The sequence below is a fragment of the Eucyclogobius newberryi genome, unplaced genomic scaffold, assembly GCF_026437365.1.
Source record: "Eucyclogobius newberryi isolate DKJ021-1_F unplaced genomic scaffold, fEucNew1.0.hap1 SCAF_15, whole genome shotgun sequence".
Classification (NCBI taxonomy): domain Eukaryota; kingdom Metazoa; phylum Chordata; class Actinopteri; order Gobiiformes; family Gobiidae; genus Eucyclogobius; species Eucyclogobius newberryi.
This window is the reverse complement of record NW_027315779.1, coordinates 12,519,272-12,539,892: the sequence shown is the minus strand read 5'-3', so window position 1 is coordinate 12,539,892 and position 20,621 is coordinate 12,519,272. Positions and strand designations below refer to the sequence as shown.

Sequence of the window (20,621 nt, the reverse complement as noted above, 5' to 3'; positions counted from 1 at the left end):
AAGATGTGTGGTTCTCAAACATTATAAAACATATTTTATGCTTGTTCCACCTGCAATCTTACTTTAAGGTAGTCAAAATATACCAAAAACAACTAGTAGCGAATAGTCCCGTTTAGACCTTGAATAGTCCTGTTTAGCCCTTGACTAGTCTCCTTTTGATCTTGAATAGTCCTGTTTACTTGAATAGCTCTGTTTAGACCTTGAATAGTCCCATTTGGACCTTGAATAGTCCAGTTTAGACCTTGAATAGTCCAGTTTAGACCTTGAATAGTCCCGTTTAGACCTTGAATAGTCCTGTTTAGCCCTTGACTAGTCTCCTTTTGATCTTGAATAGTCCTGTTTACTTGAATAGCTCTGTTTAGACCTTGAATAGTCCCATTTGGACCTTGAATAGTCCAGTTTAGACCTTGAATAGTCCAGTTTAGACCTTGAATAGTCCCGTTTGGACCTTGAATAGTCCCGTTTAGATCTTGAATGGTCCCGTTTGGACCTTGAATAGTCTCGTTTAGACCTTGACTAGTCCCGTTTGGACCTTGAATAGTCCCGTTTAGACCTTGAATAGTCCCGTTTGGACCTTGAATAGTCCCGTTTAGACCTTGACTAGTCCCGTTTGGACCTTGAATAGTCCCGTTTAGATCTTGAATGGTCCCGTTTGGACCTTGAATAGTCTCGTTTAGACCTTGACTAGTCCCGTTTAGACCTTGACTAGTCCAGTTTAGACCTTGACTAGTCCCGTTTAGACCTTGACTAGTCCCGTTTAGACCTTGAATAGTCCTGTTTGGACCTTGAATAGTCCCGTTTAGATCTTGAATAGTCCCGTTTGGACCTTGAATAGTCTCGTTTAGACCTTGACTAGTCCCGTTTAGACCTTGACTAGTCCAGTTTAGACCTTGACTAGTCCCGTTTAGACCTTGACTAGTCCCGTTTAGACCTTGAATAGTTCCGTTTGGACCTTGAATAGTCCCGTTTAGACCTGGTTTAAATCCGGTGGTGCTCTAAAGGCCAAATATTTTTCAAAAGTTTGAGAACCACTGCACTGGATTATTTCCTCAACATTTTCCTGACTTACAAAAGCAGGATTTCGTCTTAGTATGTGATTATTTTGTGTTCTGAACGCTCTGGCGACACATGAAAGTGTTTGGATGCACAAGAGCGCCTCCGGTGGTGGTGATATGGGGAGATTCTGTGTCCTTCCATCTGAGTCATGTCCAGTTTGTTTTAATGACCTCAACACTGTCCTGTCACCACGGCGATGGAAGAAAACTCTAGAGGGGACATAACGGTGGCGTCCAACTCGGTGGCCACGCTGTTTCATAGTTTTTAAAAGTTTTTCGTGAATTATTAACAGAAAATGATTGTCTTGATTTGTTCCCATCGCAATAATCAGATGTCAAACGTGTGCCGACGCATTCTTGTTAAAGGTTGAAATTGAGGTTTGGACTAATTAACAGTATTTTATTTCTACACTGGAAAAATTGCCGTGAATAAGTTAAGAAGTTAAAAAGTGTTTGAAAAAAAGTTACTTAAAAGTTAAAAGTTACTTGTTCTATTGACAAATCTTATTTAAAAAAAAGTCCAACTCTAAAGACGGCGCCTCATCTTACAGTCTAAAGATGGCGCCTCATCTTATAGTCTAAAGATGGCGCCTCCTCTTACAGTCTAAAGATGGCGCCTCCATGTTACAGTCCAAAGATGGCGCCTCCATGTTACAGTCCAAAGATGGCGCCTCCTCTTACTGTCTAAAGATGGCGCCTCCTCCACTCTAGCGCTGCCTTCCATCGCCACGTCCCGTCACTGTCACTCCCTCCGTTTCCTTCACCTTTGACCCTTGAACTTTTGAGTCACGCTTCAATCTTCACGCCTCTCGCTTACAGGAAGAAGAGGTGGAAAAGTCTAGGGTAAGTGTGTCCTGGCGCCCCCCTCAGGCCCGAAACGACATATAACAATAACTTTAACCCCGCCTTGCATCGTGCCCGCCATAGCCCGCGCATGTGTTTTGCCTGTTGCTTGTCCCATTGACCCGTGTTGCCATTTGCAGTGCATCCAAAGCCATTTGAACCTTGTTTCTCTACGACACGTCACGGAGTCTGCGAACAGTGTCTGCGTTTGAACGCTGGGAATTCACGGGTTTCAGCTGTCACGTCCTAATTTTCCAACACAACTTATTATGGAAGTTGCCACGGGCGCCACCATTGATTGTGCCCCTCCTTCCGCTCGTTACAGTCCATACGACAGGTCGGACTGCGCATTTCACTGAAACGCAGCGAGCATGATTATATTTCAGATTTGACTAAACATTTTGCCTGTTCGTCTCAGTTTGACCATTTTTTGTAAAGTTTATAGTTGTACTTCCTGATTGGACATGAGAAGCATTCCGCAGCTGTTACCTAGCAACCAGACTGTAAACAAGAGCCAAAATATACATAAATGACACAACAGTTCTGATCTGACACACAATAACACCATATAACACCTTTTACTGAATGAAGGTTTAAACTGTCTCTGTGACGCCTATTGATGACATCACAGAGGGATTCAGTGTCAGAACTCTTAACTTTTTTCCCAAACTGGAGCCTAACGGAAGTAAAACTATATGACAAATATTTACCACAAGTTCAATAACACCAAACTAAGTCATAATTAGAAAAAATGTGAGAACCTAGCAAAAAGAGGAAAATGTGAATGGGGTGGAATAAGGCAAATAGCCGTTAGCATTAGCATTAGCTTGCCAAAAAAAAGTTATGAATAATCAAGTGGGTTTGTGCCCGTAGCAACCCCTTGACCATGTTTACGAGAGGTCAGCGCCTCGTTAAAAGTCACTGTTGAGTTACATTTTGGATGACAATTAGCATGTAAAGCTAGCATCCGAGCTAAAGGCTAACTGACTGAGATTTCTCTGCTTCTTGTAAGTATCTAGTGACCACTGAGCGTCCCCTTTACATGTCACCCGTGAGGAACGCAGATTCACGACAAACATATCATGAAATAAAGTTTTATTTACTTTAATTTGGGGATTTCGCTCGTGTGAAGGAGCGTTCGATTTGACGTGACTCCGTTTAGCTTCGGCAGAAATAGAGAATTATACCTGTTTAGGACTCAAAGTTTATGATATTTTGTTTTTAAAATGTCAATTGTTCTGGCAACTGTCTTATCATCCTGAAACCCATGGATACGATGCTAAAACGCCAAGTCAAATGCTCTCACGTGATAAAATGGAATTATTTTATCAGCCACAAATAAAGGTTCTCTTAAAACCGTACATTTTAACGTATCATCGTCTTAATAGGTCCATTTGGTTCTTTAATATTTTACATGTCTAACTATAAGACGGCATATTAGATTAAAACAATGTTACATTTTTTTAAAATTTACACCATTTCTTTCCCAGTTTTAAGGTTTTCCTTCTGATTTATTAGATTTATTATTATAGTGACTTAGTGTAACTTTATAATAGTGTTTTGAGGATTTTCTACAATATAACGAGCATGTTTTTCATGTAATTGTTTATTATTCATGGTTTGAATCTATCGGAATGTCATGAAGGGCTATACTTTTTCTTTTTTTACTTTTTCATTGGCGACGTCATGTTCGTGAACAACGGTCGATAATTTTTTTTTTTTTTAGACTTTTCTTTTTCTGTTCAACCTTTTTGTTTTTAGCATTAATTTAAATAGACATTGATTTAGTTTTATTATAATATGTATTTATACGAGTGCATCTGGGCCAATCTTTTAACTTCCTCCTTCTAAACCAAACAGGTCATAAAACGTTCTAACAACAACAACAAAAACCTTTCACATTTCTGCTCATCCTCTTTGTTTTCATGTTCATATCTGCTTCATAACTTCCCCCATACGAACCTTGTGCATCTGAAGCCTTTTCTCCATCTCAAACGTTTTGTCGTTTTGTTGCACGGCTCAAATGACCTCTCCCGGTTGCATGTTTTTTTTGAAAAGTTGTACCCTTGAAATAGTTTTGTTGAATTGGGATTTGAATTTACAGGAATGGGAAGTTGTTACACTGCAAAACGTGAACATCTACACGTGTGAAAATGACTTGAAATCAGAATGTTTTGGTCAAAAAGCTTACATTTTAAACATTAGATTACTGATTGAAGAGGTTTCTGACTGGTTTCAATATTTAGTTTTATATCACGAAACACTTTCTTCCAGTGGAGTGAGGAAGTAAGAAAATGTTATTCAAGTAAAAAGTACGAGTTATTGTCTGGACATAACGGCTCCTTAGTTTGAGTTATTGGAAGGACAAAATATAAATTAAATAATGCACAAAAAACTAAAAAGTGCATCTGGAGGAACACAAATGTTGACATCATTTAAAGGACACGTATTAAGTGAAATTGATTTCTTTGTGCTTTTAACCATATGTTTTTAAGTCCATAAATCATCACCAGACTCATTTTCAGACCATTTCTGCCATCATCACAACTGCGTGACTGCATAAGCTGAATTAAGGAACTTTTTTTTTTTTTTTGAGATGTCAAACTAAATGTATTCAAGAGCACGTTTAAAGGCCAAAAACAAGTCATTTTCACGTATGTAGACTTTGTACACGCGTGTGCCGTCTCCCCCCTCTCACCCCCCCCCCCGCCGCCTCCCTCGTTCACGTTAACGTGTCGGGCCGTTTTCCCCTTGGCGTTCCAGGTCTCTGAGTCAGGGCAGCACAAACTCCAACATGCTGGACGTGCAGGGCATCGGCCACAAGAAGCGCGTGCGGAGGAGCTCGCTGCTGAACGCCAAAAAGCTGTACGAAGACGCTCAGATGGCGCGTAAAGTCAAGCAGTACCTGTCCAACCTGAGCGTGGAGACGGACGAGGACAAGCACCAGCTCATGTCCCTGCAGTGCGAGCCGTCCTACAGCACACGTGAGTCACGTCTTGGTTTGGTGGACGTCCCGAGCGAGACGAGGCGCTAAAAAGTGATATGTGTAGTATTGGACTGGATTTTCACTTAATTGGGTTATTTCAAGAGCAGTAGTATTTTCATTTCATTTGAAGTAAAACCAGATATTTTATTGCTTCCATTGGCAATCTTACTTTAATCTAGTCGAAATATACTCAAAACAAGATGTACTTGTAGTTGTAGTAGTAGTGTTAATAGTGTTGGTAGTAGTAGTAATAGTAGCAGTAGTGGTAGTAGTAGCAGTTGTAGTAGTAGTAGTAGTGTTGTTAGTAGCAGTTGTAGTAGTAGTTGCAGTAGCGTTAGCAATAGTAGTAGTTGTAGTAGCGTTAGCAGCAGTTATAGTTGTAGTTGTAGTAGTAGTGTTAGCAGCAGTTATAGTTGTAGTAGTAGTTGTATTAGTGTTAGCAGCAGTTATAGTTGTAGTGTTTTTTAGCAGTTGTAGCAGTAGTAGTAGTAGTAGTATTAGCAGCAGTAGTAGTATTAGCAGCACAAGTAGTATTAGCAGCAGTAGAAGTGTTAGTAGGAGTAGTAGTATTAGCAGCAGTAGTAGTATTAGCAGCAGTAGTAGTATTAGCAGCAGTAGTAGTATTAGCAGCCGTAGTAGTATTAGCAGCCGTAGTAGTATTAGCAGCAGTAGTAGTGTTAGTAGGAGTAGTAGTATTAGCAGCAGTAGTAGTATTAGCAGCCATAGTAGTGTTAGCAGCAGTAGTAGTGTTAGTAGGAGTAGTAGTGTTAGTAGGAGTAGTAGTATTAGCAGCAGTAGTAGTATTAGCAGCCGTAGTAGTGTTAGCAGCAGTAGTAGTGTTAGTAGGAGTAGTAGTATTAGCAGCAGTAGTAGTATTAGCAGCAGTAGTAGTGTTAGTAGGAGTAGTAGTATTAGCAGCAGTAGTAGTATTAGCAGCAGTAGTAGTATTAGCAGCCGTAGTAGTATTAGCAGCCGTAGTAGTATTAGCAGCAGTAGTAGTGTTAGTAGGAGTAGTAGTATTAGCAGCAGTAGTAGTGTTAGCAGCCGTAGTAGTGTTAGCAGCAGTAGTAGTGTTAGTAGGAGTAGTAGTATTAGCAGCAGTAGTAGTATTAGCAGCAGTAGTAGTGTTAGTAGGAGTAGTAGTATTAGCAGCAGTAGTATTAGCAGCAGTAGTAGTGTTAGTAGGAGTAGTAGTATTAGCAGCAGTAGTATTAGCAGCAGTAGTAGTGTTAGTAGGAGTAGTAGTATTAGCAGCAGTAGTAGTATTAGCAGCCGTAGTAGTATTAGCAGCCGTAGTAGTATTAGTAGCAGTAGTAGTATTAGCAGCAGTAGTAGTGTTATTAGGAGTAGTAGTAGTATTAGCAGCAGTAGTAGTATTAGCAGCAGTAGTAGTATTAGCAGCCGTAGTAGTGTTAGTAGGAGTAATAGTATTAGCAGCAGTAGTAGTATTAGCAGCAGTAGTAGTATTAGCAGCAGTAGCAGTGTTAGCAGCAGTAGCAGTGTTAGCAGCAGTAGTAGTAGCAGTAGCAGCAGTAGTGGTAGTAGTGTTAGCAGCAGCAGCAGTAGTGGTAGTAGTGTTAGCAGCAGCAGTAGTAGTGTTAGCAGCAGCAGTAGTAGTGTTAGTAGCAGTCGTAGTATTAGCAGCAGTAGTAGTGTTAGTAGCAGTAGTAGTATTAGCAGCCGTAGTAGTGTTAGTAGGAGTAGTAGTATTAGCAGCAGTAGTAGTATTAGCAGCTGTAGTAGTGTTAGCAGCAGTAGTAGTGTTAGCAGCAGTAGTAGTATTAGCAGCAGTAGTAGTATTAGCAGCAGTAGCAGTGTTAGCAGCAGTAGCAGTGTTAGCAGCAGTAGTAGTATTAGCAGCAGTAGTAGTATTAGCAGCAGTAGCAGTGTTAGCAGCAGTAGTAGTATTAGCAGCAGTAGTAGTGTTAGCAGCAGTAGTAGTATTAGCAGCAGTAGTAGTGTTAGCAGCAGTAGTAGTATTAGCAGCAGTAGTAGTATTAGCAGCAGTAGTGTATTAGCAGCAGTAGCAGTGTTAGCAGCAGTAGTAGTAGCAGTAGCAGCAGTAGTGGTAGTGGTGGTGGTGGTAGTAGTGTTAGCAGCAGCAGTAGTAGTGTTAGCAGCAGCAGCAGTAGTGTTAGTAGCAGTCGTAGTATTAGCAGCAGTAGTAGTGTTAGCAGCACCAGTAGTAGTGTTGGAGTATTAGCAGCAGTAGTAGTGTTAGTAGCAGTCGTAGTTGCAGATTAGATATTCTTGTCTGTTCACGTCACAAACTGAGCGATGCTAACGCTCTCGTCTCTCGTCCTCCAGTGTCGAAGAACCTGAGCGAGCGGCGCTCCACCAAGTCGGACATGTCTCCTGTGTCTCTGCGCTCGGCTCCGCCCTCAGCCAAAGCCCAGAACCGAGTGTCACAAGTGCTGCAGGTCCAGGTCCCGCTCAACCCACTGCGCAAGAAGAGCACGGCCAAGGACAGCGGCTCGAGTAAGGCCCGACCCTGGCGCTCAGACCCCGGCGGGGACGGGGGGATGTGTTCATGGGCTGGCTGTGATTGGCCGTGACAAACAGGAGGGAGGAGCGAGCAGGAGATACAGCTCTTTAGCTTCATCAAACACAAACGTCCAGGTCTAAAACAGGATTGTACCAGGTTTAAAGTCCTAAAGCACTAACTGACCCCGAAAGACGGTACAATTATACAAAATGATCTGTTTCAATCAGTAATATATGGAAATACCATTTACAATAAAGGATTATCCCAAAAATAAACTTATTAAAGATAGAAATTCCAAATAAGATATAAGAAACATGATATTTCTGAAGTTTCTGTGGGTCATTTCATATTTGCCCGATATTAAAACCTCAACTTAAACACCTTTGAGCACTTTTATACACGTTTAAGCACGTTTCTGTTGGCCTTACGTCTTTTAGTAGTTTAGTCGATTCATTTGTCGATGTTTTAAATACATAACGTAAAGCGGGTTTTAGCCAATTTTTTTGTTTTGTTTAACAGATGCTTATTGTCAGTTATTACAATTATATTTACATGCTTGAAAAAATATTTTGAATCAATAAATGACATTAAATAAAATTATATATACATTATAGTATTATATTCCACTGTTTTACTTCGCTAATTATTTCCTGAGGATAATTTTGAGTCAATTCCAGCCCTAAATGACATATATATATAATATTGACTGATCTACATGTTGAAGAGTGAATATCCTTTGACACACTCTTGGTCCTCTGGTCGTCTCTGTGTGAACAGCGCCCCCTGTGGCTTTGCTCTGTATTGATGGTTGGTTTGGTTGCAGCCTCGAGCTCGCCGCAGGTGGTGAAGAAGCCTCCGGCCCCCAGCGCTGAAGAGTGGAGCAGTCTGAAGGAGAAGAGGCCGTCTGAGGACACCGTCTCCACCGTGTCCTCTCTACACTCCAGCCCCACTGTGTCCCCGCAGGGGTCGCCGAGAAAAGGTCAAACCGCCTGCTAAATCAGGGCTAAATCAGGGCTAAATCAGGGCTAAATCAGGACTAAACTGGGACTAAACCGGGGCTAAACCAGGACTGAACCGGGATTAAACTAGAGCTAAACCAGAACAATACCAGGTCCAACCACCGCCGCTAATTTGTGTCGCGTGTCTCTCAAATGCTGAAGACGTCTCGCAAATATTTTCGGAACATTCAGAACAAAATATATAACTTAATTTACCTCAGATTTACAGTTTAGTGCGTTGCTTGTTGACTCAGCAGAAGTCGGCAACGTTTCTCAGTCTGTGTTATTTTATTCTTTCCACGTAATCCACCATGTTTGTTTGGACACGAACGGACAATGCGTTTGTCTGATTGGTTAATCCGCCTGTCAATCACTCCCTTTGGAAATTGGAGCGACTGGGTTGGATCCCAGACCCTCAGGTTTTGTAAAGTAGTCTGTCAAAACGTGTTGGGAATGGCTGGTCAGGCAAGGAATACACGAGGGCTAAACCTGGACTACTCCAGGACGAAATCAGGACTAAACCGTACAGTATGTTAGTTTGAAGCCTGTGCAGACACGAGGAGAACGTTAAAGTGTCTGGACTCCTCACGCTCGTTCTCGAAAATAAAACGTTGAAAAATATTTGAATTGAACATCTTGTTTTGTCTTCGCAGTGGGTGGGGCCCAGAAGTATCAGAACTGCAGCCAAATGAACCGGTCCGGCTCGTCGTCGTCACTGACCAGCGACGCTAGCACCAAGGCTAGCACGGTTAGCCTGCGCAGCTACAGCATAGGTGGGGCCCATCTCCACAAGAGGATCCTTCTCTTGACTAGGGAGGTGGAAGAACAAAGTCCAGCGTGACAAAACCGCAGGGCTAATGCTAACAGCTAGGTCGCTAAGCCCGACACAGCGGTGCACGGAAGAGAGTCAAGTTTGTGCGACGAGTTCCGAGCCTCGCAGGTCTCCCATGAGGAAATGCATGCTGTCGCTGTTTAAGATGCTGAGGGAGCGGAGTCAGGCCAGGGAGAGGCCGGCGGCCCCCGAAACGCCTCCAGAACGGAGGGGAACGGAGGGTCAGGGCAGGGCAGAAACAAAGCACAGAACCAGGAGGTCGCCGAGCCCAAACCCCTTCCTCTGGCTCTGCATGGACAAGACCGTCTGAGCCACAGGGACTTTCCACAGGATTGGTTTTAAGGGCTAAACTAATGCTGAACCAGGTCTGAGTCAGGTTTAAGCCAGAACCTAACCAGGTCTTATGGCTCCGAGCCTAAACCAGATCTAAATCAGGACTAAACCATGTCTTTAAACTATGACAGAACCAGGACTAAGCCAGGTCTAATGTAGGACTAAACTATACCAGGACTAAACCAGGACTTGGCAAGGTCTGAAAGGGAACTAAACCAGGACTAAACTTAAATTAGATCTGCCTTGATTTGTGTTAAACCAAAGGCAGAAATATGAGACTGAAGTAAAACAAATATATGAAAAAATATGTAATTTATAAGGTAAAAATGCACAAAAAGGTGTAAAGTAGGATTAAACCACGTCTAAAACAACACTAAAGATGCTTGTTTCTATGGAGATGTTACTGCTTTGCCTGAATAATGTTCCGCAGCGTGGCATTAAACATCTGGCACTGTGACTCCACCCGCCCGTTACCACGGCAGCAGATGACACGTTTAGTGGCAGACAGCGAAACATTTCCGGGCGATAGCGATGACGTCTCCATAGCGACGAGCGAGCGGTAGAACATCCATGGCAAAAATGACGTTCCGCACCTTTTAAACGCGACTTATCGAGGTCTAGAAAAAGTCGAAAGCGCAAGGACCGGCTCAGGGAAGGGATGAACGTGAAGAAGAACGACACCAGGGGAAGTCCGCACCCCACCGCTTGAGAAACAACGATTCCGATCGCAGACGCGTTCGGTCCCGCGCCGCCGTGTAGAAATTGGTTTTGGCTCGTGCACCGGGAACAAACAAAGGAAAGATGCAACGATAAGAGGGACAGATCTTGTCAGAAAATGAAAAATGCTTCTTGTTCTTTTTTTTCTTCCTTTTTTTTTTTTTTTTTTTTTATTGTTTATACGGTAGAATTTGTCTCGCATTTGATCTGTTTTTTCGAGGCGAAGCAAAGCCGAACACAGTGGCCTCGCGTAGCACCGCGCTGTGAAAAGAATGAACAAGAAATGATGTTACTTTGAGTAGTTTTGATGTAGTATTTATCTCATGATTATTTAAAGCTGGTGGACCTTATTCTTATTATTTTCCCTGTAGATTATAGTGCTAAAAACAGCACTTAAAACAGCGCTTAAAATCTTATAAAACCCAGCTATACTAAAAAAAATTGCACTGAAAATTGCACAAAAATTGCACTGAATGAAAAGACGAGCGAGTTTAACATCTACTCAATCCAACGTTTATTTCACAAATTCAAGAAAATTGAAGAATAATTTGCATTTGATTGTACAAAGGACACATTATGCACAGTTTACGTTTTGAGCTTTTCACCGCGCCATTGTTCCCTCATTAAAAACACACGCGCCTCAGAAAAGATTTTCATTTCAAATTTCCCAGATTCATCGCGTTATCAGTAGTGGATTGTGCCTGGGGTTTTTCAGCATTTTTTACCGTTTCTGCCGTAAAAGGAGGAGTAAACAGAAATAGTGGTTAAAGGTTCAATTTCGGATGTTGGAAGGAGGAAGTCTTTAAAGGCCAATGCAGAATATGTGTCCTTCAAGAGTTGTCCCCTGAATGTGAAACTCCCGTTGTCGAAGACAGTGTTGCCAAAGCATTCGAGTTCTGTTCATTTTATCGAGTGCAGCTGTTGTCAGAGTTACTATATTTTTGTACGTTTTATAAGTATTTAATCTTGAATGAGATTGTATGTTTTAGAGTCTCATGTCTGTACAATCGCTCGCTTGAGAACGTAGATGTTTGCCAAGCGAAATGTTGAGTTTGAAGTTTCAGTCATGGCTTCCACAGCGTCATTAACCTGTTCGGACACTAGAGGGCAGTATTATCTAACGTTTTAGCCTCGTCTTCAGTTTTACACTTACTGACAATTCCTTTACTATGTTAGGTTCAATTATTTAAACTGTTCTGATTAAAAAATACTGGCATTTTGCTCTCTTTTAGCTCTTGTTTGTGTAATTATTTTAACATTTAGTATAATTTGAACGTTGATTGCCACAATTTTACACAATGGTAAGTATCTTCAAGGAAAGCTTTTGATTTTTAGCTGTGAGAATGATACATTTTTTACATTTACAGACGTTTATATTGTTAGTTTCTGGATTATCCAGTGAAGCCAGTTATTCCATTCTCGTTATATTGAACATCCAGAAGGAAAATCCCCCAATGTTGGACCTGAAAACTCAGTAATTGCGTCGTAAATCCCGTTTTCTGCTCTCGTCTCCAGGTTACGCGCTGCTGTCTCACGGTAAAGCCGACAACTTATCGGATTCGAGTCACAGCGAGATCTCGTCCAGGTCGAGTTTCTGTTCCGTGGACTCGATGCCCACGACGTTGGCCGACGACAGGGGAAGCGGCGGCGCCAGGACGTTAACCTCTCACGCTCACACGACGACTACAATGTCCATGGCGATACCGGAGAGCACGCCGGTGGCACACATCACTCTGGACCACAGCCAGCCGGGCATGAGGTGAGGACGGGTGAGGGCCGGTGAGGACGGGTGACGAGGGGTGTCGGGTCTCCAGGTGTAAAAAGAGGTCAAAATCTCCCAATGGCATCAAACTAAAGCTGTCCAGCCATTTGTGTTTCAAATTAACTGAATGATTGAGATTTTAATGGCACATTTTGCCTTTTAATAAAACATTTTTATTACAGTTTAAGCCGCAAGCTGCGATAAAGGCCCTGATCCCCCTTGCGACCGCGGGCTGTGAGCCACCGCGAAGAGCACACCAATTCACCGATCCTGAATTATGTGTTGAAAAAAATTTAGTTTTCCTTAACGTTCTGGGGGTCAAAATTGAGAGTGCTTTTTGTGAACGTGGAGCTCGATTTTAACACCGAGACACAACACGAGAAGGCACCGGAGTCTCCGAAGAGGCACCGGAGTCTCCCAAGAGTCACCGGAGGAATCTCCAAGAAGATGCACCGGAGTCTCCGAAGAGGCACCGGAGTCTCCCAAGAGGCACTGGAGTTTCCGAGAAGATGCACCGGAGTCTCCGAAGAGGCACCGGAGTCTCCGAGAAGAGGCACCAGAGTCTCCGAGAAGATGCACCGGAGTCTCCGAAGAGGCACCGGAGTCTCCGAGAAGAGGCACCGGAGTCTCCGAGAAGAGGCACCGGAGTCTCCGAGAAGATGCACCGGAGTCTCCGAGAAGAGGCACCGGAGTCTCCGAGAAGAGGCACCGGAGTCTCCGAGAAGAGGCACCGGAGTCTCCGAGAAGAGGCACCGGAGTCTCCGAGAAGAGGCACCGGAGTCTCCGAAGAATCACCGGAGTCTCCGCAGCTGGTAGAATGAGAGCAGACGTAGGTCTTTGAATGGACCACAAATACAGCTAACGTTAGAGCAAAAAATAAACAAGTGATTAATCTGTGTTTTTAAAAATGATCGCCGATATTATGATTTTTGCTTCACCGTCATAAGAGTGCGCTTGAATTGTCAGCCCTACATGCTTATTTCAGGTCACTTTCAGTTAATCTTGGCAGTCTATTTTGTTTTGGCTTCTCAGATTTCTCTCGGGCTCGTAAACACACGGCCAGAATCAGATCTAATTATCGGGTTATCCAATTTCTACAGGCCATGTAAACGTACTCGCTGGCTCAGTTCCTTAAACCAGCACATCTTCTGCCTTCAGCTGCTCCGCGCTCGTGTCTCTGCCTCGTTAAAGAGCTGCAAAGTCTTAAAATGGTGGACACATTAACTACTTTGTCTCCCGCTAACGGCCCTTCCACGAGCTCCTCTTTAGTCTGCCCCGTAAACGCTGCCTAATTCACTGTCTGCTTTTGTTTATCGCGTCTTCCGCCTCGTAAACAGACCCTAAACCGTCGCCAGGCCCACTCATCCGCCCGTCCCGCTGAGAAGACGCTGCCGCGCTGGGGAAACGACTGCTTTGTAAAAAGGACGCGGTTTCACTGAGTCCAGTAAAAATATGAACGTAAAAATAAGACAGCTGGCCGGCGTTGATAAAGAAAGTTTTGAACCATAAATCTGCTCCAAATGCTGGAGCAGTGACATCGACTTTATTATGCATTATTTTTTTGCAGCAGGCTAAAAACTGTGAACTACACAAATCACGATACTTTGCTTGGTTCTGGTGCAGACAAAGAGGAAATTACTTTTTAAAGGACAAATATTGTGTATTATTTGTATTGTTTTTAGCCTTTAAACATGCTCTTGAGTACATTTTAGATATGCATGTCCTGTTTTAGGGCTAAAAAAGGGGAGGGAAGTGCACATGGTTTAAGATAAACATGGACCATGTTTCAGAGCATTTGAAGCTGGCCTCTTACTTCCTGGTCCCGTGACGTAGTTGTTCTGATCGGGATTAGACGGGAGAAATTCACACGAGTCTAGAGTTGATTTATGGACTTAAAAAAAGGAGAGTGAGGGCTTTCTAACCAGGATTCATCAAACTAGCGTGAATGAAGCTAAATGCTACTCCAGATGTGTTTTTGATGACACGGTTAAAAGAGAGACAAATCTATTGGAGCATAATATGTCCTTTAAGTTGGATGGTCTGGTCTCTTACACTGGACAATATTACGCAAAATGGACTTTGAGCTTTTAACCCTGTTCTAACATTGTTCTCTCATCAGAAACACACATGGAGTAGCATTTAGCTTCATTCACGCTAGTTTGATGAATCCTGTTTAAGTTTGGCTTCTCTGCTTCTACTCCAAAAACACTACATTTTATTTACCAGATTTGTGATGTCAAAGGTCTGTTTTAAGTCCATAAATCATCACCAGAATCGAGTATTTCTGCCATCAAAATGCATCTTTGTTTCCAGAGCGATCCACAAAAATCCCTGTAGGGAAAATTTACTGATGGAAAGTAATGTAAGCTTTCAGTCGATCACTATTTTAAGATCTAAAACATGAGATGCCAAAGCAAACGTATTTCAAGAGAAAGTTTAAATGACAATGACAATACTAATAAGGCATAATATGTGTCCTTGAAGTCCAACAACTCGCAGAAATAGATTATATTTTAAACTTTGAAGACATCTCTCAAATATCTCTGAATATTACGCATCTTACTTTACACTGTATCACATGAGGTGCAGATGAGACTCATGCACTGCCCCCTCTGCCTCCTCAGCTCCTCCCCTCTGGCTCGCGGCTGCCTATCCCGCGTCTCCACCATCGTCGCCGCCTCCCACTCCTCAGAGGACCTGACCCCCGACCCCTCGTCCCTGGCGCTGTCGGTGGACTGCGCGGCCGACAGCGGGCGCGGCAGCTGGACGTCCTGCTCCTCCAACTCCCACGACTCCTTCCAGAGCCTGCCCGCCTCGTCCTGCCGCCCCTGGGACCACGGCACCCACGGCCACCCGCTGTCGCTGTCCCTGCCCCACGCGCACCTGCCGGGCGGCTACAGGCAGCCCGCGCTCACCGCACCCATCGCTGAGTCCGACCCCGGCTCCGGGCACGGCGGCGGCGGCGGCGGCGGCGGCGGCGGCGGCTACGTCTGGGCCGGCGGCACCATTGAGCAGGAATCCCGGGACTCGAACTTGCACCTGTCGCGGCAGAGCTGGGCGTCGTCGAGCTCGTTATCGGACACTTACGAAGGGAACTATGGCACGGTGAAGAGGCGCAACACTTCGGAGCACGCCTCCTCGCCGGCCGATGAGGAGGCGGGGCAGAGCACGGACTCCGCCTACAAAACGGTGACGTCGAGCACAGACAAAGGCCTGATCGGTGAGGCAGCGCTGTCCGTTTTTGTTACTTTCTAAATGTATTTGGTGTTTAATTGGGCTTAAAGGAGCTGTGCCTGATTTTTAAGGTCTTAAAACGTTAACTTAAGCTCTTTAAAGTTCTTTCAGGTTAAAAGCACTTTTAACAACACCTTTACCATCTCGGGTAAAGCTAACAAACATTAGCATGCTAGCGGGGCACTTCCTGCTTCCCGTAGTAGAAAAAGACTCATTTTCATTCTCATTTTTACCAAAATAAATGCTTTTACAACACATATACACAGGGATAAAGCAGATTGTACGTTATTACATGCAAAATATCGGGTACAGGCTCTTTAAAGTGCCCTCCGCTGATGTTGCAATCACAATAATTACAAGCAATATATTTAAATATATAAGAAAGAATGAAGAAAACTTCCAGTATTGATTAAAACAAATACCAGAGATGTAACTATAACCAAAACCGTGAGATCGTATCGTCAAAAGTCTCACAATTATTCATCAAATTACAAGTTTCTTTGCTTTAAATGCACTGCTTTGTTGCAGCAATAACGGAAAAAACAACACGAACCATGATCCTTTGCTTCTTTTCAGTGCAGACGACACGAGCAGTGCTTATAGTTGATATTGTTACGTCCCAAAAAACACATGGCAGTTTTGATCTCATCATGAACAATATAAACACGACCACAGATTCCATATTAGCGGAGGGCATTTTACCTCGCGTTATCAGCAGTTTTAAAGTAATAGTGATTTTGTGTCGAGTGTGAACAAAATGTCAAATGTGTGGCTTAAAGTTCAAGGCGTGGCACACATCTCCATGACGTCCATATTGCTTTTTAAACATGCCGTTTTGTTGCTTACAAGATTTCATATTTTTCTGTTTAGCATTGGAGCCATGCTTTTGTCCATGTGATGTGTGTTTCCAAAAGGTTTAGTTTTAATAGACGTTCGACATCGATATTACCCGTATTTGAACTGTATATGAGAAAAGATCAGACCAGGACCTGATTGGGTCTTAAGTAGTGGCGAATTAGGACTAAACCAGGTGTAAAACTACCACTAAACCGGGACAATTCCAGGTCAAACTGAGACTAAACCCCTTTACCGTCTTAAACAGGACTAAACTAACTATACCAGAACTAAACTTGGACTAAATCTGGGCTGAATAAGACCTAAACCTGCTCTTAACCAGGTCTTAACCAGGTCTAAACGTTGAGTAAACCAGAGTTCTGGGTTAGTCCTGGTTCAGACCTGGTTCTAGTCTAGTCCTAGTTTATTTCTGGTTCTGTTCTGGATGGGCCATTTTGCAAAACAACGTTGGTAAAGCAATTTATGTTATTTCTCCATAAAAATAGAATCCATCAGGTATTGATACCGTGTGGAGGATATTTTGTCCAGAGAGTCTGGGTTTGTCGACCTGAGTAAACTTATCCCGAGTAAGTTCAGCTTCAGGGTCTGAAGTTGGACCATCTGAGCCAGGACAGAACCGGGCGTCAAACCTGGACCAAACCACGTCTGAAGTTCCCGATCAGAGTCAGAAACGTTGTATTGCCGTTCAATTCGATTCACAAACTTCGATTGGACAGTTGCGTTGCACATTTCCAGGTCTTAACTGGAACCAGGACTGAAACCAAACCCAGAATTATTGACTGAACCTGGGACAGTTCTAGTTCCTGTGTGGCTTGTTTATCGCTGGATCCATCTCATTGGCTTTTATCTGCTTTGTGTTTTCACTGCATGTGTAGATTGTCCCAGTAAAATTTCATCTTAATTTATTTTCTCCATTATATGTGTCCCTCACCCCACCCCCACCCTCACCCACCCCCCCCCTCGCCCTCCACCCTCCACTCCGCCTCCACCTTGTTTCTCTTGGGTTTCTCACCTCCATCCAGTGTACTGTGTCACGTCTCCCTCCAAAGACGAGAGATTCAGGGCTGCCCCTCCCACTCCTCCAGGCTACCAGGGGCTGGCGCTGGGGGACCTGGCCCTGGCCGACGGGACGGTGGCGGCCGCTCTGCCCAGGAACCCCCTGCTCAAGCCCCCTGAGTACAGCGTGGCCCTGCAGAGGAGCAAACTGCTGCAGCACCCCCTCCTGGCGACAGCGGGGCACAGCAGGCCGGCCAGCATCTGCGTCCCCCCGTACGGGCTCGACAGTGAGGACGGTACGTCAGGGTTTGTGAGGACGGTACGGTACGCCAGTGTTTGTGAGGACAGTACGGTACGCCAGTGTTTGTGAGGACAGTACGGTACGCCAGGGTTTGTGAGGACGGTACGGTACGCCAGGGTTTGTGAGGACGGTACGGTGCGCCAGTGTTTGTGAGGACGGTACGGTACGCCAGGGTTTGTGAGGACGGTACGGTACGCCAGGGTTTGTGAGGACGGTACGGTACGCCAGGGTTTGTGAGGACGGTACGGTACGCCAGGGTTTGTGAGGACGGTACGGTACGCCAGGGTTTGTGAGGACGGTACGGTGCGCCAGTGTTTGTGAGGACGGTACGGTACGCCAGGGTTTGTGAGGACGGTACGGTACGCCAGTGTTTGTGAACGCCAGGGTTTGTGAGGACGGTACGGTACGCCAGTGTTTGTGAGGACAGTACGGTACGCCAGTGTTTGTGAGGACGGTACGGTACGCCAGTGTTTGTGAGGACAGTACGGTACGCCAGGGTTTGTGAGGACGGTACGGTACGCCAGTGTTTGTGAGGACAGTACGGTACGCCAGTGTTTGTGAGGACAGTACGGTACGCCAGGGTTTGTGAGGACGGTACGGTACGCCAGGGTTTGTGAGGACGGTACGGTACGCCAGGGTTTGTGAGGACGGTACGGTACGCCAGGGTTTGTGAGGACGGTACGGTACGCCAGGGTTTGTGAGGACGGTACGGTGCGCCAGTGTTTGTGAGGACGGTACGGTACGCCAGGGTTTGTGAGGACGGTACGGTACGCCAGGGTTTGTGAGGACGGTACGGTACGCCAGGGTTTGTGAGGACGGTACGGTACGCCAGGGTTTGTGAGGACGGTACGGTACGCCAGGGTTTGTGAGGACGGTACGGTACGCCAGGGTTTGTGAGGACGGTACGGTACGCCAGGGTTTGTGAGGACGGTACGGTACGCCAGGGTTTGTGAGGACGGTACGGTACGCCAGGGTTTGTGAGGACGGTACGCCAGGGTTTGTGAGGACGGTACGGGACAATTATCAGACATTTTATAATTGATAATGATTAATACAAGCAACATTTGTTTTGTTTTTTTGAAGCTAGTTTTGTTAATCATCACATGTTTATCAAAAAACAAGAACATAAATGAAAATAAAAGTACAAAGTAGATGTAGACACACTTCATTGATCCGTGAGTGAAAATACTGCTGTAGATATTGCAGTAATAGTAAGTACTGCCGTAGGAAATATAACAATATCAAACCTCTAAAAACCCTCTTTCTTTTCTCCTGCAGATGAACAAGTGTCTGCAGTTTAGAGACGGACTCACAACGACAACCTCGGACTGAACCTGAGCACATCGTCCAATCGCGTTGCCGCTTTCTCCCACGGACCATAATGCACCTCTCTCCGCCCCCCTCCCCCGCCCGCGGAGAGAAACATCATCTCTTTATTCATCAAGAGGAAAAGGAAAAAAAGACTATTTTAAGAACGCGTGAACTTTAAAAACGACAGAACAAAGAAACGAAGGAAGCCGCTCGGACTCGCTCGGGAATCTCCGCAGACGTCCATTTTGGATCGGTTTCACTTGTACAGTTTTGCGTTTTGTACAGCGTTTTGTTTTTTTGACGTTTTTTGTTGAGATTTGCGAGCGGCAAAAGGGACACGAAGCTAGAGCTAGTTCTAAAAAACAATACAAAAAGTATTATGATGACTAAGAGGTCTGTTCTGTCTTTTGCGGTCGATTCCGGAACAAGTTGAATGTAAATAACGTGAGGTTTTAAAGGGTTTTGCGGTTGCGGTGGGATGGCATCCGACTTATAAATCCGTGCACAAAAATGCGGCTCTCGAATGTCAGGCCGTAAAAGCGAAAGTGAATTTTGGCAACTGGGAATTTTTTATTTATTTTTTAAACAATGTAGGGTCTTATAAAAATCATAAAAATATGAAGAAAAATGCCTGTCTCAAAGTAATTTTAAAATCTGATATTTTGAGGCCTTTTTAACAGTTCAAAAAGTAAGAATTGTTTGTTTTAATTGCTATAAAACCCATGGATAGTTTGTGCCAAACCTCATGTAAAAATAGGGAGAATAAAAATGATTAAAAATGTAGATTCAAATTTAAATCTCCCCTTTGTACGAAAACCCTTTGGTTGTATTAGTTTCAACACTTAAAAATGTACAACTTTCCCATGGCATATATTCAAATTTACATAGTCAATGCTTTAAACCTTATTTTAACTGTCAATAATCAAAATCAGGTCTTTTAAACTACTGAAGCTCCAGTTGTCGAGATTCATGCTAGCTTTAGCGCCTGGCACCGCCGTAGAGTCGCGTTGTTTGTGTTTTTAGCACTTACTGTACTTTTTATCGAGCTTTAAAATACACCACGCCCTCCATCTCTACTGCTTTATTCCTCTCGTTTTCAGGGATTGGCATTAACTTAAGCAATTTGGCATTTTCACGTTATGGCTATGTTAAAGGACACATATTATGTTAAATGACTTTTTTTTTTTTTGCTTTTCACCACGTCCTAAATCATCGAAATCATCAAAAACACACCTTGCGTCACGTTTAGCTTCGTTCACGCTCGTTTGATGAATTCTGGTTGTCAAATCTCTCCCCTCCGAGAGTCAAAAACACTCGTCCTGAGCGTTTCTGCTGCCAAATCGCGACCAGCTTTTGTTATCTCGCCAATGCAAATCCCTCTGCTGCCAGTAGGTGGAGCCAGAAGGTCAGTTACTGCCATGGGAAAAGCCAGAATGACATGAAGTTATAGTTTTTTTCATGTAATTGTTGTTCTAAAACATGAGATGCCAGACGTAGCGTGTTTAAAAGCCAATAACGATACAAACAACGCATCATTTTTGTCCTTTACAGACCAATAAGAATAACGTGTCAGTTGGCTGTTGCCGAGCGCCGGTAAAACGTCATAAAAACAGCTTAATACAATACCAGTATAAGGTTAACCTACCACTTTACATTTGACACTAAAAATGCGTTGTAATGTTTGAAACAAGTTCAATATTGTAAATTTTTCAGCACAATTAAAAAAAATTTCAACACGCGTCAAACCGCACCCACATTTATCTCCTTTTCATACGAAACCAACAGTCATAACATTTTGGTAAGCTCAAGTTAATGCCGAGTCCCACTCACCAAAAAGTACTAACTAGACAAAATCGCAAACATTTTAAATTGATTTGACCAAAACTTTCACGTGAAGTTATGTTTATTTGAAG

General features: G+C 43.9%; 1 protein-coding gene across 2 annotated transcripts in view; it reads left to right on the top strand.

Moving 5' to 3' along the window:
• The window catches only part of rapgef6 (Rap guanine nucleotide exchange factor (GEF) 6), a 180,399-nt gene extending 161,125 nt beyond the window's left edge, over positions 1-19,274 (top strand). The window contains exons 25-33 of one of the 2 annotated variants that reach the window (XM_072446054.1): positions 1,875-1,898; positions 4,662-4,882; positions 7,192-7,362; positions 8,193-8,348; positions 9,021-9,140; positions 11,765-12,008; positions 14,636-15,231; positions 17,123-17,392; positions 18,676-19,274. In XM_072446054.1, coding sequence (XP_072302155.1) covers positions 1,875-1,898; positions 4,662-4,882; positions 7,192-7,362; positions 8,193-8,348; positions 9,021-9,140; positions 11,765-12,008; positions 14,636-15,231; positions 17,123-17,392; positions 18,676-18,698 — 1,825 coding nt within the window. In that variant the 3' untranslated portion in view covers positions 18,699-19,274. The remainder of the gene's footprint in view (positions 1-1,874; positions 1,899-4,661; positions 4,883-7,191; positions 7,363-8,192; positions 8,349-9,020; positions 9,141-11,764; positions 12,009-14,635; positions 15,232-17,122; positions 17,393-18,675) is intronic. The other variant, XM_072446055.1, reaches the window with a different exon arrangement.
• The last annotated feature ends 1,347 nt before the right edge of the window (positions 19,275-20,621 follow it).